The sequence below is a fragment of the Pinus tabuliformis genome, chromosome 8 (genome assembly GCF_031772625.1).
Source record: "Pinus tabuliformis cultivar Carrire ecotype Pingquan chromosome 8, CPIR1, whole genome shotgun sequence".
Lineage (NCBI taxonomy): Eukaryota > Viridiplantae > Streptophyta > Pinopsida > Pinales > Pinaceae > Pinus > Pinus tabuliformis.
In genome coordinates, this window is record NC_142294.1 from 1,490,612,782 (window position 1) to 1,490,637,251 (window position 24,470).

General features: G+C 36.1%; 1 protein-coding gene across 10 annotated transcripts in view; it reads left to right on the forward strand.

Moving 5' to 3' along the window:
• LOC149241464 (calcium-transporting ATPase 5, plasma membrane-type-like) overlaps positions 1-24,470 on the forward strand; it is a 314,590-nt gene that overhangs the window by 182,218 nt on the left and 107,902 nt on the right. The window contains exons 1-2 of one of the 10 annotated variants that reach the window (XM_089373978.1): positions 2,337-2,612; positions 2,778-2,951. The exons of 7 other annotated variants lie outside the window; for them this stretch is intronic. In XM_089373978.1, coding sequence (XP_089230104.1) covers positions 2,784-2,951 — 168 coding nt within the window. In that variant the 5' untranslated portion in view covers positions 2,337-2,612; positions 2,778-2,783. Of the gene's footprint in view, positions 1-2,336; positions 2,952-23,167; positions 23,660-24,470 lie in introns of those variants that run through there. 2 more of the 10 variants (XM_089373977.1, XM_089373979.1) reach the window with 2 other exon arrangements.

Here is a 24,470-nt window from a genome sequence, read left to right on the forward strand (position 1 = left end):
TCAATCTGAAATCCCTATAAAGAAGTAAAGAAGAAAGATTGTTATGAACATACTTTGTATGGAGTAAAGGGAATTAATAACTCTATTCATTATACAATTACAAATGCTACAAAAGTTTTTATATTTTACTGCACATTATATGCCAAGACAAGTTCTTTCATAGTTTTCCACTTTGTCCCTATATGATAAGAGTTTGTTGTTTATGATTTTGGCTAATAATGATACTGTTATTTACACTAATGCCTATGAAAAGAAGTGGGTGTAAAGTGTTATTATTGCCACTCAAAATGTTCACACTATGGTTGCTTGTACATGTTTACACTAGTGACTATGAAAATGAAGTGTAGGTGAGGCATGACTTAGTTTATCACACGTAACCTCTTCATTGATGTTTGATTTATGTAGCATGGTGAGGTGTTTTCACCCATTTAATATCTCATGTAAAATTATGGTTGCTTTCCCATATTTACACTAGTTCTTGTGAAAACCAAGTGGGGCTATGTGTAAGGCCCTGTAACACTTGTGGCATCTTAGCAGAAGTGTAACTTTTGTTAGCGTGGTGAGATGTTTTTGCTCAATAAGTATCTTGTGTTGTCTATAAGAATCCAACCCATAATTTATTATATCATCTTTTCAACTCATACCATTGATTCACACAATTGGTCATTGCGCTTGGTTGAAAAGCCAGTGGCGTGAAGTTACTGTGTGTCGGATTATAATTGAACACCTCTAAGTTAGAATCCACGCTATAAGCGGTGCATGTCACTCTTCGATTGTATCTCGATCCACAATAGTGTGTGGATAGGAAGGTCATATGTTTACCAGTAATTATTGTTATTGGCAGTTGAGTTTCCTCCATTTGTAGATTTTAGAGAAGAGAGTAAGGTCTTATGAAATTTTCTTTGGAAAAAAATTTTGCAATTTTAATTTAAAAAACAATAACATTTTTAATCTAAAAGAGTTGATTTCCTAATAATAAAAATAAAACAAAAACCCTATTATAATACTGATTAGATAAAATGACAACCAAAAGAGTTATTTGGAAGATTTGGACATGTTGTAAATACAATATTCAATGTTAAGAATAGCAAATTAAGTAAGACATTTACCAACCACTAAAATACAATTAAAAACCCTATTATAACACTGATTAGATAAAATGACAACCAAAAGAGTTATTTGGAAGATTTGGACATATTGTAAAAACAATATTCAATATTAAGAATAGCAAATTAAGTAAGACATTTACCAACCACTAAAATACAATTAAAATAAGACATTGACTAATTACCATACCTCAAATAAAAAATAAAATTATAAAGTTTTTTTGGTACTTTATTAATATAAATATTATTAAAAAAATATTTAAAGTGGTAAATTTTTTCTATTATTATATTATTAAGAAAAGACATTTTGTTGTATATTAACATAAATATAATGGGAAAGTTTTCAAAATAACAATTGCTTGATTAGGAGTGTTTTGGAGATGGTATATCATAAAATCTTAAAACTAAAGGTAACCATGATGATGTGAATTATGATTGAAAAAACATAACCGACTATCTTTACGTAACCATTATATCATACTATAAAAATGTTAAAATATAAAATTTTAATAGTAAAAGTAAAAACCCAAATTAAGTAAAAGTGTATACATTTATGGGCATCACAAACCCAAATTAAGCAAAAGAACCCAAAAGCAAAGGTGTGTTTATAAATATTAGGAGGAAGTGTGTGGAGTATAAAAGCATACCTTAGTGGATGAACAACTTAAAGTGCTTTATGCTGTACAAACCTCTTACCGACAAGAGCAATGCATTGATAAATAGTATTTAATGACAAGATACTTTGACTCACTAAACTATTCATTCTTAATTTGGCACTGCAGAGACGTCCTTTTGGTTCGTACACTTGCCGCAACGGGAAATGTTTATGTTCTATTTTATAAGTATTAAAATTAAAAGAGTCATCCTTTGGACAGTGACTTATAATGAAAAATATTGGGGAAGGTTTTCCCTTCGTTTTCATATTCCTGAACAGAGAGTTCTGACGGGTTTGAGTAAACGGTTACCAAAACCTCAATCATACGCAATGGGTGGATCTCCTCACAAGCAACCTAAGCTTTTAGACGTATACTGACGAAATCGGTGTGCAGTTCCGCGAACCTTCATATTTCTCAATCTTGTAAAAAACGATGATTAATTTATAGGCAAGCGCACTTGTACCATTAAAAAGCATAAAAACAGTGCTGCGTGTCACGCGTTTCGTTTGGCATTTCCTTGCTCGGAAGAGATATAAAAGCAAAGTGAAATTGTGTTCTGAAAATGGAGAGTTAAAGAATGGGGAATATCAATAAATTTACAGTCCTGGGCGATGACATAAAAGGGTTTGTCGGCATTAAAACACTTAAGTGAGATTCGAACACTAGACCTTTTTATCCTAGTTTACAGATACAGATGTTGAGCTTTGGAAAGCTCGAAGTGGGTGTGGACACGCGGAAACAAAGCGGGGAATAACGCGTGGCTTGTCGGTGATGTGGTGTGCAGCTTCATCAAAAGTCGAGTCCTAATTTATAAGTGCGCGAGGCAGTGAGATATTGCAAGGTTGGGAATGTGAGTCATATCGTGCTTTGACGTCAAATTTTGCTCCGAAATCGTTGGTCTTACTATAACTTTCGTGATAGAAAATTAAAGGCAAACTGCGATTTACATTTGAAGCCGTCTCTAATTTGTGCTATTGTGACTGGTGTGCCATCTCTCCTGCTCGTGGAAATAAAGATTGTCATGAGTTCCAATGGTCCCGTGGACCCGAGGAGATTTTCATCGAGAGGATCTCCTTCGTGTGAGAATTACGAGCGATTTGACCACAGCTATGACGAAGGCGAAACGCAGGATGATGTTTTTTATATCCCGCACAAGAAAGCTACACCGGAGCGCCTCAAGAAATGGCGAGTAAGTCTTCTAGTCTTTCTTTCTTTGAATGTTGAATATAAATCTTTATTGATATTTTTTTTTTTTTTTGGCGATTTTGTTGCCCCTATGGTTAGCATCGTTTAAGATATTTTTTTCTTGAAGAAGAAAATGTACAGTCATGTTAAATCTAGCTGCAGCATACTGTAGAATAGAAACAAATGCAGATTTGAGCCGAGACTGGTCTTGATTTTGAGTCAGTGAATTTTAGGGCTCAAATGTTTTGTAGCTACGCCCCTTCTCAACACTGATATATTCTTTCAGACTTACAACTTTAGGGGACTTTGAAACGGCATTGGCTATTGAAATCACATGGAAAATGGATGGCATTCATTTGCATTCAAATTCTCTCAGCAAAATTCTCTCAGACCTTGAAACTTCAATGGGGGAAGTTTAGGGGTTTTGTTGGAAGAACCAAGTGAGGACGAATCGCAGAAAGCGTGACTGGCACAAAGAGAGCAATTAATAATTCGAAAATCCTCTTGAAATCACATGACAGCCTTTCAAACAACATGGTCACGAGTTCGTAACTTTTGTTGTATTAAATGCCCGGATATCTTTATGCATTTGATCACGGGAAAAGTCCGTAATTGAAAAAAATAGCTAGTTGTGTATAACGCGACTTTTTCAAAGCCTTTTCGGCCGGTTTTTTCGGTGAAAATCCGGTAGTAAGTTATTGGAATCGCAAGTTTGATAACTAGTTTCTGCACAATCAAAGCGTCCCTGGAGTTTTTTCAGGGTGCTGAATCAGAATATGCAATTAAAAACCATTTTAACTGCAACAAATCATGATTTAATCTCAATCAAACTAGTTTCTGCACAATCAAAGCGTCCCTGGAGTTTTTTCAGGGTGTTGAATCAGAATATGCAATTAAAAACCATTTTAACTGCAACCAATCATGATTTAATCTCAATTTCCTCTGCCGGATTCGTCACCAGAATCTCCAAAAAATCTCTCCAAAAAATCTCATTAGAGACAACTCCAAAAAATAGTCGCTATCACCTACAAGGAAAACTAAAAAGGCACATTAACGAATTAATGGGGAACATGAGAAGTCCAAAAACCGAAGGTGCCAGGAATTAAGATGTTTAAAGACATTTGATCACGGGCAAAGTCGGTGATTGAAAAAAACTCGTCGCTTGCACCGACAAAGGAAAATTAAAAGTCACATTAACGAATTCATGGGGAACATGAGAGTCCAAAAACCATGGGGAACATGAGAGTCCAAAAACCGCAATGCCATGAATTAAGATGTTTAAAGACATTTGATAACGGGAAAAGTCGGTGATTGACAAAAATCTTCGCTAGCACCGACAAAGGAAAATTAAAAAGGCACATCCACGAATTTACGGGGAACATGAGAGTCAAAAAACCGAAGGCCCCAGGAATTAAGATGTTTAAATACATTAAGAGGTGGGATAGTTTGATTTATTTAATTTTCGAATTTTTTGTGTATATATTTATTGATTTTGATGGTATATGTCTCTAAAACGTTTTCGATGGTAAATGGGCTTAAAAGGTAAAATAATGTTCAACGACCAAACAATTTTTCTTTAGTCTTTTTCGCTAATGACATTTTCTTCTAGCCACTTTTAAAAGGTCCCCTTTTTGGGTGAGTCACATTATTTATTTTGCGGAAATTGAAGTTTGTGTAATCAATTTTTTTTTGAATAAGTCTTAACTTACACTAGAGGTATTATTTGGATTTTTGTTGTTTTTTGTTTTATGTGGTTCACGGACTTCGAAGATCGGTGATTGTTATGTCCACAGCATATTTGTATTAGGAAATTCCCTTGAAGACATTGTGTAATCAGTTTTTTTTTTGAATAAGTCTTAACTTACACTAGAGGTATTATTTGGATTTTTGTTGTTTTTTTGTTTTATGTGGTCCACGGACTTTGAATATTGGTGATTGTTATGTTCACGACATATTTGTATTAGGAAATTCCCTTGAAGACATCACTTCTCGCCGGCTCAATCATGGAGCGTAACCCTGAGAGTGTCGAGAGAATTGAACTCATAACCTCTCAATAGCAAATGTGCTTTAACGACGAGACTTGACCAATTGAACTAACTCTTAGAGCTTTTTTTTAAGTGTAGTTCACATATATTGGAGATCGACGATTGCTATGTCCACAAAAATATCGTGATAGATCCACTCGAATGGATCACTTATTGTCGACTCATTAGCAGAGCCTAACCTCGAGAGCTTGGGGAGAATTGACCCTCTGACCTCCCATTAACAAGGTGCTTTTAACGACGAGAACTCGACCAATTGAGCTAATATTTAATCACTTTGAAAAGTTATTTTCTTTAACTAGTCTTAATTCACAATGTAGTAGAAGTTATTTCCTTAGCAACATGGTTTGGTGAAATTACCTCTCCACACATTGCACACTGAATCTCATGTTCATTCTTCCATAGCTCCCAAAGGCCTTTCCCATCAAAACCATTCTCGTGTTTCAATGTTTTCTATCGTCCTTGATACTCCTTACTAGCTCTCCAAGAAAGCCAAATTTTCATCAATACATTATAGTGAAAGTAATTTTGTTAGTTATACAGTGCACTAGAAGTCACTTTCATAGTGACATAGTGTTGAGAAAATGACTCTCTTTGAACTAAAACAATGTTTCTCTTGTTGAGAAAGTCACCTTCCCATCAACATGTCATGGAGAATGACACTAGCAAACTCTGTTTTTAGCATCAAAGTCTGGCCTTTCTCCTCTCTCCACTAAGAAAGTGAATCTATCGGCGATTTGGTGTGATAATTTTTTTTATGCGTAGTGATAAATGACTACCACCCATTAATTGCTTTCACTTTCATGCCAAAAAGTAAAACGATATGAAAAGGGGCTTCCACTATGTTATTGTTAATTTTTATTAATCCTAATCATTGTGCATTGTCTAACCACCATCCATTTATGGAGACACCATGTCACAAAGAAAGATTCCTCCCCTTCTTTCCACTTGTTTCAAAGCGCATTGGTTAAACACACAATTCCTTATATTTTCGCTAATTTGCAATTTGTAGGGCGATGAATAGGGCTCACCCCTTTTCGCTCCACTTGTTTGCTATACCAACCGCGTTGTGTCTAAACATTGGGAATGGAATTTATCTCATTGTGGCACCAATCAAAGCTTGTCATCCTTGTCTATTTTGGATGGCCCTATTCGACCCAACTCCCTTGACAAAACATGGTCACTGTCAAGGGTTTCCACCTACCTCCTAGGGTTATCCATTGATCATTGACACCTAAAATAGGACTCTTGAGGAGAATTTCCTTGATGCAAATGGCTTGATAGATTTAACGATGAAACCTAATGAAAAATTGGTGGATCAACAAAATGATTTTTAAGCCCAAATCTAACATCAAGTACTCTACCAATTTGCTAAGGATCCCTTATTGATTGAAAGTAGCTATGTTATGCATATTGTATAACATACTCAATGTGGAAATGTTTAACGATGGGTGTCTCTTATTTATTTTGTGTTTATTGTTGGCAACATCTCTAATTGGATGGAAACTATGTTTGGATTTTTACAAGAAAATATTGGAGATGCATAAAGTCCAAATGCAAGAGAGCAACCTCAGTTACACATGGTCTCCCATCTCTTCAATGCAGTTTTATGTATATCACACATTCTAAAAAATGGGATGGAAATAGACTCCTCAGGAAAATCCCATTCATTTATACTACAAGGTACTATGCGATTAGATATACCATTCATTCTATTCCAGAATATTCAACTACAAGGTACTATGCGATTAGATATACCATTCATTCTATTCCAGAATATTCAATATTGTGTTGTTTCTTGGTACCTCTATATGAGGTATTATTTAATTGCTCTACACCATGCATGTTTGAAAGAGCTAGACAAGTTGTAAAAGCGGTTCGAGACTGGTTTGTCTGGGAAGATGGAACATATTTGTGAGTATTTGGTGCATCTAAGTCACCCCTATCTAGTACCACACTTCGTCATAAACAAAGTGGTATTGCAAGAAATTGGATACCAAACAATTATGGGAGTAGGAGGAGCACTCTCTAGAGATAAGAAGACACCTTGGCCTTCAATGCCTTTTTACCTCCACTCATACACACTTAAGGATATGAAGGAAGTGCGAGCAAATGTTGATAGCCTAATGAATTTTCATTTTAGGGACTTGTCGTTTCATAGATATGACGACAGATTGGTTATAAGGGATAATTTCCAATCATGTAAGTACACTGAGAATTTTAATTTGAGACATGGACAAAGGAAGAAAAGATAGAGGCATTGTAAACTACTTAGAGGTACTGTTCAGAATGGGAAGCTCTTCCTAACCTATGCAAAAAACATAAAGGCAAGCCTCAAACTACAAAAGAGGCCTTGAAAAAGAAGAGAGCCACATAGCTAGAGGTAGAAAGAATATCTAAGTAGAAGAAGCTCAAAGAAGATGATCTTAGGAGAATGAACGAGTAAGAAGTGAAGAAAAGCACATAGGAAGAAGAAAGAAAGAAAGAAGCAAGAAGAGGAACTTAAAGCACAATGCAAAAGTTATAGCTCAAGAAGCCAAACATCACAACAAGTCCCAAGGGGGGACCAAATGGGTGTGGATACCATTCAAACATCAACTTCAATTACCAGTGAGGGCATTTGTCGATCAACGAACTAGTTATCACTCGGACTAAGGCCAAAAAAGCAGTGAATCATAGTTGATTAAGATTTAATGAGACTCTCATGATGATAGGTGAGAAAATTGAAAAACCATTGCTTGTGCCTAAGTTATCTCTATATCAGTAATGATAGAGAGGGCCATGGTATGTGATACATGGGTAGACCCAATGACCATGGCTTTTGTCGATAGACCATTCTCTTAGGAAAACAAGTAAAGGAGATGTTGGAACAGATAGTAAGATAGAAGGAAAGAATTGCATAATTGGAGCAACAAAATAGGATGCTAATAATAGAAATTAAGGCACTCTTGACATAAAAACACTAGCAAAATATAAGATGCGTGTCACTGAAGTCCACAAGGCTTTCAAGAATATGGTAAAATAGGTGTATCCATGCCTCCAGGAAATGTACAAGATATTAGCAAGGTTACTCCCAATGTGGGATAAGGTGAAGGAGAGGGGCACTCAATTGAAAGACGTCCTTAGCATCATGGACCAACTGAAAAAGTGGACACAAGAGTACACCAACACACCTCAAGAAGTGCCTAGAGTAAGTTGGAAGGAGCTATCCTATGATCACATAGTGGTAAATAGGGCTCTTAGGCATATTACTCTGCATATGCAAAGCAAATTGGTCAAGTTCATGTAACCTCTCTATTACCTAAAAGAAAGCTACCAAAATAAATGTCTCTCAAGTTGGTGGTGTTGATTTGATAGAATATTTGGTTGAGCTTTCTTTCCACAAAAGCCTTCAATCGTTTAATCAAATAACACTCTTGATTCTTCGTTTGATTTTGATAATAATAATAATTCGAGAATAGTTTTTTACCCTATGGCTAGAAATTAGAATCACTTCCCTGTATGGATGTCCCATAGGGCCTCAAATCTTGTTGGTGTCATGCATGACTTGCACAGACATCCTAAAATACTTTTTCCTAAGTTTGATCCCGACAAACCATGCACCCTAGAGGATCACATGAAGAACTTTGATCTAGCTATAAGGCTCATGAGTGTGCAATATGAAGATGCAATTTCCAAGTTGTTCCCTTATACCTTCAAAATCAAAGCATCGACTTGGTACTGCAACCTTCCCCCTACTTCTATTGACAACTCAAAACCCTTTGAGAAAGTTTTCCTTGGTGAATTTGGTGAAGAGAAAAGTCCTACCACCCTCTTCAAGGAGCTCATACCAGTAAAGATGTAGAAAAAAGAGAAGGTTAAAGATTTTTTTAATTCTTTCACTTGAAGTAAACACTAATTTTATTTATTTATTTATTTTGTTTGTGTATTAATGCAACCTATTTACTTATATCTAATATATCACTATTTAGAAAACAATTAACATAAATATCGTTAAAAATATATATAAACTACAAATCTTTTATTCGAATAATAAGAAAAATATATCTACCCAGTAGTTTGCATCATTATGAAAACATATTTAAACTATACAAATTTCATATAATTATGTGGACCATTACATCCATGGATAAACCGACTCCAATTTAATTAAAAACACATATTTGTAAATATTACAATGATTACTTATATCTAATATATCATTATTTAAAAAACAATTAACATAAATATCGTTAAAAATATATATAAACTACAAATCTTTTATTCGAATAATAAGATAAATATATCTACCTAGTGGTTTGCATCATTATGAAAACATATTTAAACTATACAAATTTCACATAATTATGTGGACCATTACATGCATGGATAAACCGACTCCAATTTAATTAAAAACAAATATTTGTAAATATTATAATGATTCGTATAACTATAATTTTTAAAAACAGTTTAAAGTTGTATAACCATCGTTTTAAACAGTAAAAGAAAATCTATCAGAGCTAATCATCTTCGTAACCAGGATAAATGTTTTAATTAAATCTTCGTAACAGGAGTAATGTTTTTATTATTATTATTTATTTATTTATTTATTTTTTTTTCAGAACGAAAAAAGCTATATTGTATTATATAAGAAATATAACGGGACTGAAAAAAGATACATATTACATATGATTCTGAGATATGACCATATCTGTCTAGAGAGAAACAAGTCACCAAGATAATGTCGTTCATGTTCCTGATGCAGAAATAGATAGCAAAGATAAAACCACCTATCTGTAGATACAAGATCTGCAGAGTATTCTTCAAAACAGCTATATGAAAAAAGTGCTTAAGATCAAAGCATGTTTGAGGACTGCTAAACGAAATTAGAAAACTGGTGGGGAGAATTCCTGAATAGTGAAAATATCTTCTTCAGACAAAACCTGCACAAACCATAAACCAGGGGATGAAGAGAGACCCTTTTTAGATAAAGAGTTTGCCTTCAGATTTTGAGCCCTGCAAATGTGATTTATAGAAGACTCATTCATATCATCCCAAAAAGCCCTGATCCTGTTCACCCAGCCAGCGAGGTGGGGCAATGAAATATTGATTTTCTTCTGCACAAAGTCCACCATAACCTTTGAGTCTCCAAAAATCAATACTGGTCGGATGTCTAGAAAGGAGGAAAAATATAACAGACCAGCAAGAGCCATAGCTTCCGCTTTAGAGTTTGATCCCCTTCCTCCATTCCAATGGATACTAAAATGGCAGGAATCATTAAGCAGAATGAAAACCCCACAACCACAGATGCCTCTCTACTCAGCACCGTCGAAAAACACACATGGGAAAGAAGGAATTTCCTGAGGATCTGAAAGGGGGGCATCTCCATTAAACTTTGGCGCCTTCGTAGGGAGGCTTTCATAGAACGACACAACCTTAGAGAAAATATCCACAGATGAGCAATTTTTGCTGTTCAAAATGGAGTTGTTTCTCGCCTTCCAGAAGCTCCATAGACAGATTAAAAACAGCGGCCTCCAGATAACTTTCTGCTGGCTCCACCAAAAAACATGTCAGAGATAGAGGAGTGAGACATATGTTGAACACCGAACTAATTCTCCACAGACAGCCAAAGATGCTGAGCGATATGACAATTTAGGAATAAATTCCAGTTGCTTTCCTCATCTGATCTGCACATAGGACAACGCCCCGGACCCTGCCAACCCCGCTTCTTCAAATTTTCCCAGGTAAGATTTCTGTTGCGGAACAACAACCAGGCAAAGAAAATAAATTTCGATGGGCATTCAGATTTCCAAAAAATCACAGGAAAAATAGGACTGAGTTGGGGACCCATCTTGCCAATTAAAATCTGATAAACCTCTTTAACTCTGACACAATTCAGCGACTTTGAATTTTTCCAAATAATGTCATCAGACTCCTCCGAGCGGAAAATTCCAACAGTTCTGAGACTCGTCCTAATGGGCTCCCATATCTTGGCAATAGAGTCCGACATCTGTAGGAGACCAGCATCTTTCCACAGAGGGATCGACCCATGCCACCCAGCAATTAAACTTTCCCCAAAAAAGAAGCCTTTCCTGTGGGAAAAATTTAATAATGCATCCGGCACAAATATATCCACGTCTCCACTCAGAAAAAGATCATAACCGATCAGGATTTTACTACCTGTTTGAAACCTCCATATTAAGCTCTCCAAGAAGAAACCTTCCATCCTATGCAAACTTTTCTAGATTGATGACCCATAGGAGGGGCCAAACCTTCCTTCCCTGAAACATAAAGAAAAATCCTTTCCACCCAGATATTTCTTTTTAATAATCGTGCTCCAGGAACCCTCTCCGAAAATGCACCTCCACAACGATTTACATAATAGAGCCTTGCCAACCTCTGATGCTCTTTGGAGTAGCGATATCTGATAATTTTGAGAGGGAATTTTCTTCTTCCTGCTTGACCTCCCCAGATGACATTCGTAGTAATCTTATCCATTTTTTTAATAACGCTCGCAGGAAGGAAGAACAAGTGGGCCCAGTATACAGCTAGCTGGTTTAGCACAAATTGAGCCAAGATTACTCTACCCGCCAGAGAAAGACATCTAAATTCCCATAATGAAATCTTCTTGTGATATCTATCAATAACCCACAGCTAATCCTTTTTGGAATAGCCATTTGCCTTAAGCTGGAACCCCAAGTATTTAATTCCTTGTTTAACCGAGTGGGACTTTACACCAAACAGAGCTGATAACCAGTCCACCACTTCTTGGCTGATTTCATTATGATAAAATATAGACTTTTCCCTGTTTATTTGCAGACCAGAAGCCTTCTGAAAATTCTGAGGATATCATGAAAGCATAGCCAAGTAAACCTGCATAACATGGCATGTTAATGTGTATCACTTTTTCCCTTTTTGTGGCAAAGAAGTTCTATAAAAATAAATGGAGTTGGAATGTTTACTCTTAAATTTACAAAATCATCGAGAATTAGGTGGTGGTAAAAGAAGACAAAACATGTCAATTTAAATTCAATTTCATGTCATATTTTTTTCTAAAATTTAATATATATTTTTTATCTACTTTATTCATTTTCTTTAAAATATATTCATTAATATTTTACATAAATTTTTAAGTAGTGACAAAACTGCGACCCCCCCATTTCTCTATTGATTTATGCTTTTTAATTCCAATTTCTTTAAGAGATGTGTTGTAAACATTCTAACGATTGCTAAACAAATTTAAAAACAAAAAGTAAGCATATTTTTTAATTATTATTAAAATACTAGTAAAAATGATAATCATTTTATATATATAAAACCGCGACCCAAGAAACTATCCTTTCAAGTTTATAAAATCATTTTTTTTAATAGAAATTTGAAAATAACATATAACAAAATGTTAAAATTATTTTTTGAAATTTTGAAATTTTTTTATAATAACATATTTTATATTATTCAAAATATAATATATAAAATTATTTGTCTAGAAATTCTAATTCTATTTCTATATAAATATTTTAAAGAGTTTTATCATTTCATTTAACTTTACATATTTAAACCTGCATATTTAAAAAAGTTATTTATATTTTGTGAGTGATTAAACATAGCTTTTACCAATATTTACTATGAGTTGACTTATTTACAAATTTAGTATTTGCTTTTTATAACATTATTTATATTTTCTGAACCCATTAAATAGTTTCACTATAGCTTTTACCAAAATTTATTTTCAGTTAGCTTTGTTACAAATTTAGCATCTATTTTTTATAATTAACAAGTATGAAACTCAACTCATTTAATTGATATTTTTATATTCATTTTTTTTTTTAATCTTTTTTCATTTGAATACTTTTTTGCTTTTGCCATATAATGAGACACATTAACATGCTTTTACCTGTCATCTACAAAAGTGTTATGGGAGATAGAGATGTCCCTGCATATTTTTAAAGGGCGGTTGATATGGAGGTTGAGCGTGTTCATCGCCAGAATGAATATCAGAGGCGATAAGGGACATCCCTGGCGGAGACCCCTAGCTGCTGGGAAGAAGGATGAAGGAATTCCATTAATAATAATAGCATAGTTCACCCCTTCAACACAAGCCATGACCCAGTTAATCATATTGGTTCTCAACCCAATCTTTGCAAGCAAGCATCTAATAAAACTCCAGTCCAGGCAGTCGTATGCCTTACGAAGATCAATTTTGAAGATGACATCTTCACTCTTTCTTGAGTGAATGGCAAACAAACCTTCCTGAGTAGTAGCAACCGCGTCCAGAATGTTCCTCCCTCTAAGGAAAGCATGTTGATCTTTTGATATAAACTCTGAAAGAGTTTCTTTGATTCTTTCAGCGATAATTTTAGAGACTATTTTGAAAGAAATATTACACAGAGAAATCGGTCGATAGTCCTGAAGGGATACAACATCATCCTTCTTTGGAATCAACGCTATGTGAGTTGATGATATTTTATTGTTTATGCTGCTGGACATTCTTGTAGCCTCCACCATTCTTAGCAGATCATCTTTTATCAGGTCAAAAAAGTGGATTAAGAATTCAATCGTCCAGCCGTCTGGACCCGGGCTTTTGTCCCTTTTAAAAGACTTCATAGTTTCCAAAAGCTCCTCTTGCGATACCGGCTGATTTTTTTTTTCATTTAATTCCCATCAAACATCTGAGGGAATAATTCTATGCCCCACAAAATATCCTGAATCCTACAATTTTCAGATTTTTTGTACTGATTTCGAAAAATCTAACGACCTCTTTTGATATTTCCTGCTGGGCGAAAAGGAAAGCTCCATTTTCATCCTTTAACTTCCAAATAGAATTTTTTGCCTGTTTGGCACTCGCAAATTTATGAAAGAATTTTGTATTCTTATCTCCCTCCCTAAGCCACGTCGCCCTACTATTTAGCCTCCAACAAGCTTCCTCCTGTTTCAAAATCTTTTGCTTTTTCATCTGAAGCTCCTTTATCTGACATCTCATCTCGAAAGAGGGCTGATGGACATCCATGGAGACCATAATTTTGTCCAACTCTAATTGAATCTCCCTGAGAGACTTTCTGCTCAATTGTCTTTTTTGAAACTGCCATTCCTTTGCCACTTTTCGAATTGCATCCATTTTATCCCTGAAGGTCATAAAACAAGGAAAGGATTTATCTGACAGCTCATTCCAACACTGAGTTATCACCTCATTAAAGACCGGGTCCTCAAGACTTGTTCTGTTGAATTTGAAAGAGTATCCCTTTCTAAAACCCTTTTCTCTCCACCCTAGAATAATCGGCCTGTGATTAGAGATAAAAACATTCTCAATTGATGAGAAAGGCATGCCCATCTCATCAATTAAGCTATCATGAAGGATAAATCTATCCAGCCTTTTTTCTATATAAGCATTTTCAGTTCTCCCATTTTCCCACGTCGGCATCATTTTTGATGGAAGAATGTCAATCAACTTCCTGCATAAGAGTTCATTTTTGATTCTATCAGCAATCGGGTCTATGTTTTTCCTAGCGCCCCATATTTCCTCCATACTCAACAAGACATTTAGATCTCCTGCAATTAGCAAAAAATCAATGTCAAGTATTTCTGACTCGAACAGTTTATCCCAAAATGGTCGTTTGTTCTTGTAGGGCGCATACATATTTAGAATATTAATTGGATTCCTATGTCCCCTTAAATTAATTGCGATGAGAATGCCAGCCATACATCTATATGCCTTTCCCTGAATCCAATCGGGATCCCATAACACCGCCAGGCCTCCGACTGCATCTATGGCAGATATGTGCCATAATGGAAACATTTTCCTAAAATAAGAAATTGCAACAGATGAATCATGCATGGTCTCCTGAATCAAAATGATTTTGGGATTTGTTGATCGGAAAAGATCCTTTAAAGCCAAAAAATTTTGGTCTACCCCTAGACCTCTGATTTTCCGGCCTTGCTTGCTCTAAGGGGCCGATCTTTTGTCATATCAATAACCAGGACATCTATGAGGGACAAGTTTCGAAAACCCCTGCTAGCTCCGTCGCCCCTTCCCCTGAAGTGTTTGTTGCCCCTATTATTCTTCCTTCTCACTGTTATATTGCGAGAAGAATCTGGGCTAATATGGGGAGATGAGGGCTTTCCAGGCTTGTGAATAGTAAGCGGTCTGAGGTCCATCAAGTTCTTATTTAAAAGATAGTCTAAATCATGACCTATGGAATTTGTCGGAGAGGATGATGGGGAATTTACAAGAGTAGCCGTGGTTAATGGTTCCTTCCTTTTCATCCTGGCAAAATTTTCTTTTTTGGAGTCGGGGAAGAGGATGTAACCACAAGGATTTCCTTATTGGGGGAAATGAAGGGGAGAGGATCAGGGGGGGAAGAGGAACTTCGAAGTCAGATGCTGGCTCCAACGGTGGCATAGAAGGAGTAGCATTCAAAGGAGACGTAAATTTGAGTTGAGTAGGGGAGAGATGATAACCTTCTAAAGAGCTCCTTCTCTGATCCTTTTGCATAAGAGGAGACAGGCTTTTTTCAAATGATAAGCTCTCCGATTCTGGGGAAAGATACTTTCTCCTGTAATATTTTTTTCCAAATTGAGAATAGCCCTACTGCTTACGGTCATTTGAAAGAACTCTCGGGCAATTCTTGATTAAATGCCCAGTCTGGTGGCAGGCTGAGCATCTAAAGGGGACTCCCCAGAAGTCCAGCCTCTGACAGATTTTATAATCCCTCCAGGAAATGTCAATATGGTCTGGGAAACCACCCCTGAAAGATTTATCTATGAGAATCCAAGTGACACACTTGTCTTTCTCACCTAAACATCTCGGATCAACATACACACACCTTCCAATAGCATTCCCTATCTCCGCTAGAGTTTCTTTTGACCATAACTCCAAAAGAAGGCCTGACAGCTTTACCCATATTAAGTTGTTGGAGGGCGTATTTTTTAGCGGATTGTAACCCAAATACCACCTGTGTAAAGGTAGGAAGCTTCTCCCCGAGACCCACTGCTGGTTAAAAATGGATTCTAGATCGGAAGAGCTATGGAAATGGAAGCATTACCACTCCTTAAGCAATATGGTAACGATAGGTACATATCCTATCAAGGGCTTCGAATGATTTTCAAGCCAGACTCTCATCTTGGAGTCCTCCATTCCCGGGAAGTGCCAACGTCCAACTAAAGCAAGATCCTGAAGAATTTCAATGCGATCAGACAAGATCACACTTTCTAGCTTAATCGCCGCAGGAGGAGGGGCCAGTTTAACAGGTTTAGTATTTTTCAGAGAACCATGCAAAGAAGTGGATTGAGCCTTTCCCTTTGATTTGAAATTTTGGTTGCCTTCTCGAAGAACTCTCGCATCTTGAGGGACCAATGGGTGAATAAACATATCCTCCATCGTGGAGTGCCACTCACTGGATAGCTTGGCATTGTCGTGAGTAGACTCCGCCTGAATGGCCGCGTGGACCATGGCTTCCATGGTTGACGAGTCGGATGGGAACTCCATTCCCGAAGAGCCACCTGATTACTGATATAAGCAGTGCTATAAGATCCACAAGGATATATGTCGGATCATACGGTCAAACATGAACTGAATAAAAAACCTGGAGAAGATGGATTCAAGGCGCGAAGGATTAGGATTACTGACAGAGGTACTGACAGAGGAAGACTCGGGAAAGGGCCGACGTTATATCCAAAGGGAGATTCTTTTTAAAAAAGGAGGCCACCTGTCCACCACCATTAAGGAAAGCTGACGATAGCATGAGCTGGAGGTTGACAGGGAAGGGGATGATTTTGAAAAATGACAGCTCCCATTAATCCAGAAATTACTCTTGCCCCATATTGGAGTTAATATTCTGAACAGAATTAGATAAAAAATCAATTCCCGGAATGAAGGCTTTGTACCTCAATACAACTTCCGAAGCCCCGTAAGATTTTTCCGGGCCGGAAAAACCAGAGATCTAGGATCCACTAAATCTAGGCTTCAAAAAGAGAAATACCGTTAGAAATGCTGGGAAAAACCTTTACTAGATTGAAGATAGGCTGAATTACCTAGGCAAAACAGAAATTACTTACAAAGGATCCTCTAGGCAAACTAAACAACAACAATAAAACTCGCAGACACACCACCAAGACCCTAGTTTAAAACGAAAGTTGGAGCAAGGCTTGGAAATGACAATATAATTATTAAGCTTTAAGCCTAACAACCATGACCAGAATGAGGATGTTTTATTAGACATGAGGATTTTGAATACAACATCCGAAACTAAAGAAGATTTTAGCAACCATTTAAAACCAATCTCCGCTCTTCTTATTTTCCATATCCATTTAATCCATTCCTAAACTGAAAAAAAGAAGAAGTTTTATTCAAAGCCTATGCTTTGCATTCTACTTCCAAGTAAACTCTTTTTGAAGTAATAAAGAGAAAAGGACGGAAAGTTACCAGCCTAGAGTCGCAGACATGCCGAGAGCAGGGTGCAGGTGGTGGCTAGAGAAAGAACTCCTTTATCCAATGATGCTAAGCCAGCCAATACAAAGCCCCAAGGGATGAAAAGAGGAGACACAACGGAGGGAGATTGGATTCTGGTAAAATAAACTATTGTGTAAGGAGTACACAGGGAAGATCTCTATGAGCTCCTTCTAACTAGGAGACCACTGGGAACTAAAATGAAGCGGGATAACCTCACCCATAGAACAAAAACTCATCCAACAAAAGATGATACTGGATCGAAATCATGCAGACGGGTCTAGAGACAAATGTCGGCTATGAAAGGTGTCCGAAAACATGCGTGATGATCTGAGACACGAAACTGAAACATGCATTGGACGATATTACCCGCTCTCTAGCTAATAGGCCGGGCGTCCTCCATCATCCCTCCGTGGTTGGCGAACACTACCAGCACACCTGCGCTCGACAACTGCTCTCCTCTTATCATCTTTACTCCTTTCTTATTTTGCCCACACTAAATGGAAACCTTCGAGTAATGTTTTAATTATATATAGAGTATCGTAAAAGGTATTAAAAAAGAGCGTTGTTTTGATTGAAATCGAAAAATTTGGTTATTTAAAATGTTTTTTTTTAAATGTATTAAATATTTATTTTTTTTAATTGATTTGATTTGTGTAAATTATAACATTTAAAATTTATATAATGAACCAAGAAATCTATCATATAATATATAAATATTTAGTGTTGGAAAGGGTAAACAAAACAAGACGATATAACTTCTTGCCGCTTAATTTAATAAAGTAGTTTAATGTCATGAAGGGTTGTATGTACCCTAAACAATAATAAAATTTTAAAATAAATTATATGAATATTTGTTTAATTTTTTAACATAATTAAATTTTTTTGATAGACAAAAGTTATATCTATATATATATATATATAGTTGACATTGAAGAGAATGATAACAAGTTAATAATTATTTATTTAATATTAAATGATGACAGTTTTTTTTATATAATGCTTATAATATATTATAGTACACATGTCATGTCATTAGAATATAAATTGATATAATGAGAGTGGTACAAAATGTACACATGTTATTTTTATATATATTTTATAAATTAAAAAATAAAATCCATAAAAATGGTCTATTCAATACTTTCCACCTATGAGAAAATGGAAATTTTGAATTTAATTACAAACCACTTGTGTTTATAGTGCATAATAATTAATATATAATGTTATTTTTCAAATTATTTATATTTAGTATAAATAGTAATTAGTGATATAGAACATTATAGATTACACATAAGTAAAGTATATCATTCTTTGTAAGGCAACCTGATAGTATGCTGTTTCCTATCTCAGAAGGCATTTGGTTCTTCTGAATAGCATGTTTCTTCCAGTTTTTCTCTCCGATCCTAGATCTTTCTTTTAATGTGGGGCAATTTTAGCTGTTCTTCAATCCTTAGTGTGCCTTTCAGATCTTTGAGATCTGACAATAGAGATTCTGCTTTTTCCAATTTTTGCATGGCTTGGACCATTGTAGAAATCCTTGGGCTTGAAACATAAGGAAGTTCAATTTTCTTTCTTTTGCCTTTTGATGTAGGAATAGAAATAAAATAGCCGGCTCTCCCTCCTTTTAGCCTGGCTGAGCCATGAGGTTCTACTACAGCTAGAAAGACATTTCCTAATATACAATCAACAGGAATGTCTGCTACAGCAAATTTCATATATACACAATGAGTATCAAAACATAATGATGCTCTGGGAATTTCATATTGGAGTTTCTTATTTCCAAGGCCTACTACCGTTCTTTCAGCTGAAACCCAATATTTAGCTGGAACACTCTTGATATTAATGATATTGATGTCGGCACCAAAATCTAATAATGCAGTCATTTGAAAAATTTGCCCTTGGATACAAATCTTTACCTTAACATGATGTTGTAAATAACCTCATATCCTTAAATCCAAAATGCGGGTCCTCCATGCCTTTAGCAACTTGCACTTCTTGGTGATATGCAGTAGGATTCCAGGAATCATCTTCTTCTTTCTTCTCTGTTTTTCCTTTTTGTAATTCTGCAATTTGGACTTTAATTGCAGAGATTTCTGCTTTGAGGTGGTGAATTTCACCACTTACTTCTCCGAGAGTAAGTGACCTCACTTTTCCTGGCTTTTGATGATGCATTTGAAATGATTTAGTATTCCTTTCATAAGATGCATCAATAAATAAAGGCTTCTTACCTGATTCTTTAGAAGCTTTGGTCTTGAGCTGGTCAGTGAATGCTTCAATCAGGCGATTCTTCATGTCTCCTTCCTCCATTGCCCTTATTTGAGATAAAATCTTCAATTCTGCCTCTTCTTCTGTGGATGCCATGAGAACCTTTTCTTTTGGAGGCTTAAGCCTTTCTTCTTCACTGGAGCTGGTGTAATATTCAGAATCATTTTCATATAAGGCATGGCAAACACATTCATCTGAATTTGAGCATGAACATTCTGATGAGTCTGATTCATAGTACTGGCCCATATTAGCCTGCAATTCTTCTTCTGATGTAGAGCTAAAAGAATCAAGAGAAGATTCTTCTAGTTGATGTTGCTGGGCTGTATCTCTGATGGAAAGATTTGGGCATCTTTCTGTGACATGTGTCTTGGATTTGCATCTAAGACAAAAAATAGGTCCTGAATGTTCTTGCTTGACTTGCTTGGACTTCTGAGCATAAACAGCTGTTTTCTTTCCTTTATTGAGCTTTGATTCTTCTCCTTGGGGACATCTGGAAGCTGTATGCCCATTTTGACCACACAACCAACAAGTGATTTTATTCCACTTTTCTTGTTTGGTTGAATGCAAATGAATATCAGAGGGGTTGTAATAATGAGTCTTTGGGACATATTTATAATAACCCTTCTTTTTATATCTCTGATTTTTATCCTTTGCAGGATATTTTCTTTTATCCTTTGGGTAATTTCTTTTATTCCTGTAGAAAGTCTCTTTAAATTCTCTTTTGGCTCTCTTTTTGGATTTTCTTTTCTTAACCAAAGGATCATCTATTGTGAGTCCATACTTGCTGTAGATGGACTTTTTGTCTGGTAATCTTGATAATTTTTCCAGAGATTTGTTAACCTTTGAACTAGTACAAAGACTCACCAATGTCTTTGTAATATGAGAATATATCTCACCCCATGTGTAAGATTCAAAAGGTAACTGAAAAATCTCTTGCATTCTGATATAATCAACAAATCTAGAGGGTAATGCAGCAAGGTATACCTGTTTCCACAACAAATTCTTGGAGTCTTTTACCTCATAGATCCGCTGCCTCCAGTCTCTATGGAAATCATCGAACTGTGACAGAACTACTATCACAACAGACTTTTCAAATCACAGAGATACTCGATTGCAGAAATATAGTGTACTCATTTTATTTCAGAAACTGAAAATATTACAGAGATAATTTCTTTACAGAGATTCACTGTTGTCGCTTTTACCAGACTGTATACCGTTCATAAAGAACAAGTAATATTGGAGGCTGTGACCAGTTTTTCCATGGGCTTTATTGTTCAAAAGCCTCCACAATGTAATATTATCCATCAATATTTTCTCGTGGGCTTTGGTACAAAAGCATCCACTTTGTAGACAGTCATGATATCTGTCAGATTTACTTTAAGTACAAGAATCTACTTTACAGACAATATCTTAGCGTTACCCGAAAGCAATTATTCGGTCCATCTTATAGACCCGAATTTTTGTGCGGACGTCGCTTTGGTAAAAGCTGGAAAGTAATGATTCCTTCAGCTTTAAGTCTTTTCTTTGGTCCGACCAACAATAATGTTTGTCCCCCCTCTCTTCCTATATAAAGAGGGTAAGGCTCATTTGATAAGCATCGCAGTGTTGAGAGTCTAGGAGTCTTGAGTTTTGTGAAGTTTTTGAGTCGAGTGTATTTCTTGCTCTGCATCTCTAAGGGTCTGATCTGCTTGCACCACGAAAGATTCACTCAAGTCTTTAGGTGGTTTGGAAGCCTGTGCATCAGTGTGCTCGGCACTGGTGAGAACCTAAAGTGGCTGAACCATTAGTAAGAGTCTTTCAGTTTGTAGATGTCAGCCATAAATTTCTGAGGCAGAGTCTGTCTATCGCCAGGTAGCCTCCGGTATTACTTGTTCTTTATGAACGGTATACAGTCCGGTAAAAGCGACGACAGTCAATCTCTGTAAAGAAATTCTCTCTCTGTAATATTTTGAGTTTCTGAAATAAAATGAGTACACTATATTTCTACAATTGAGTATCTCTGTGATTTGAAAAGTCTGCTATGATAGTAGTTCTGTTGAGCTTTCGTCCGAAGTTCGCAGGAAGTTCGCCAAAGGATCGAAATGACACTAAGGCTATTGTGAGGCGTGGAAGCCGTTGTGTAAGCTGAAAGAGTGTGAAAGATCTAAGTAGGTTCACCACTGGTTCACCAGGAGTTGGCCATCAACATTAACGAAGAGGCACAGCGAGTTGCAAGCTCGTGACCCCATGTGTAAGATTCAAAAGGTAACTGAAAAATCTCTTGCATTCTGATATAATCAACAAATCTAGAGGGTAATGCAGCAAGGTATACCTGTTTCCACAACAAATTCTTGGAGTCTTTTACCTCATATATCTCTGGTTCTTGAGGTTGGTACTCTTAAATCCAAAAGTACTCTTATTTCAGAATGAAATCGTTCAGGAGATCTGTTTCTTTCCGAGAACTTGAAGAGAGAGATTTTCAAGCTGGGGAAAATTCCCTTAGAGAAATGTTTGCTAGTAGTTCAAGTAGAACTCTCAACTCTGCGAAACTTACCTATGAAGAAACTCAACCCTCAACTAGATGGGAATTACCCGCCATTACTCCCTCATAGTAATTATTACAAAAGTCAATTCTTGCCATCATTACACAATAAGAGAGACATTTCAATAAAAGAGAGATAAATAAAAATAAATTTTATTTTATAATGTTAAATTTTAGGCTTTTTAGTCAAAAACAAAACTAATAAGAATAAATTTTATTTTATAACATTAAATTTCAGATAAATTTTAATTTTCTAGTCAAAACAAAACTAATAGCCAATCATGCCCTTGACAAGCATAATAAATAATAAGAATAAATTTTATTTTATAACGTTAAATTTCAGATAAATTTTAATTTTCTAGTCAAAACAAAACTAATAGCCAATCATGCCCTTGACCAGCATAATAAATATATGGCATCTCTTTGTCTTTGCTTTACAAATTTTTAAATAAAATACTTTTGACATCGTAAGTTTGACGCCCCATCTTTCGGTTTGTCCATTTGCCGAATGCTTATAAAAATCAAATGTGACATCGTACATGCTTTAAAAAAAAAGGGGAACTTGCGATAATGAATTCTAATGGAGAAGAGTGGGGAAAAGTGTTCCGTACGGGTCCAGCAAATTTTCATGAACATCTTGGCAAGTTGACAGCCCAACCCGCATTTCCATCATGAGCCCAGATGGCTCCCTTTGCACTTTCGGGAACTTCTTTTCGCTTTTTTGGGTTTGTTTTTGGTTTTTTCAATTTAGTTTACCGCTTCTGGAACCGTCCTCTCTTTTTTGTTTTGTTTTTGTGCCTTTCTTTTTTCAATTTAGTTAATTATTTATTTTAAAGACCTACCGACTTTCGCTTTAAGACAAACAGTAAACGGTGCTGCGTATCAAGTTCTTTGTCGCATATCTTCAGCAACAGAAGAGTATTATTACTGAAGCGAAGTGAAATTGTCTGTGAGGTGCTCTGAATATGGATCACGAATGACAGTGCCTCCGAGAGATTTGAAGGGAAATATACAGGAAGGGAGAAGTCAGTTTTGACCGCGTCAAAGCATTTGAGTGAGATTTGAACACAGGACCACTCTTTCCCGCGTATGCGTGCAAGTTCATTAAAGTGTTTTTAAAAATTGAGCGTAGATGTATGACATGGGTATGAAGCGGGAAATGGGAGATATTTCGTTTTCAGTAGTTTGAAAAGCCATTATTACAGCACATTAATGTGAGTCTTACCGTGATTTTACGCCAAGTTTTCATCCGCAAATCTGTTGTCATCTCCCCTGTGGAAATAAAGGTTGCCATGAGCTCCAATGGTCCGGTGAACCCGAGGAGATTTTCTCCGAAACGATCTCCTCCTTGTGAGAATTACGTGCGCTTCAACAAAAGCGATGACGAAGACGAAACACAGAATGATGTTTTTAATATCCCACACAAGAAAGCTCCGCTGGAGAGCCTCAAGAAATGGAGAGTAAGTCTTGTCTTTAAGTTTATCTTTCTTTGAAAGCTGAATGAAATCTTTATTGATGTAAGTTTTTCTTTCTTTGAAAATGGAATCAAATCTTTATTGATCTTTAGGTTTTTCCTTCTTTGAAAGTTGGATCAAATCTTTATTGATCTCTTTTAGCGATTTTTTTACGCCTATGGTTAGCGTCGTTTAATATTTTTATAGTTAAAGAAGAAAGGGTATAGTTCTGTTACATCTAGCTGCCGCTAGCTGTAGGTTAGAAACAAATGCAGATTTGAGCCGAAACTGGTTTTGATTTTGAACCCCTAAATTTTAGGGCTTAAATCTTTTGTAGCTACGGACCGTCTCAACGCGGATCTATCCTTCAGAGTTAAAAGTTTAGGGGACATTGAACAAATGTTTGAAAGCGCATTGGCTATTGAAAACCACATTGGAAATCGTTGGTATTCGTTTCCACATCAATGGGGAAGTTTAAGGATTTGGTTGGACGAACTAAGTGAAGACGAAGCGCAGAAAGCGTGATTGAGAAATCAGGAGCAATTGACTATTTGAAAATTCTTTTGAAAACGCATGCGATAATTACTGATGGCTTCCAAAACACGATGGTCACGAGTTCAAAACTCTAAAGCAGTTCGTACTTTTTATCGGTATTAAAATGCCTTGGATACTTCATGCGTTTTACCACGGTAGAAGTCGGTACTTGGAAAAATTGCCGGTAGCACCTATAAAGGATAAGACAAAAGCTATATTAACGAATTCACGGGGACATGAGAGTCGTGCTAGAGATGTCCAAAAGCATTAAAATGCCGAATTG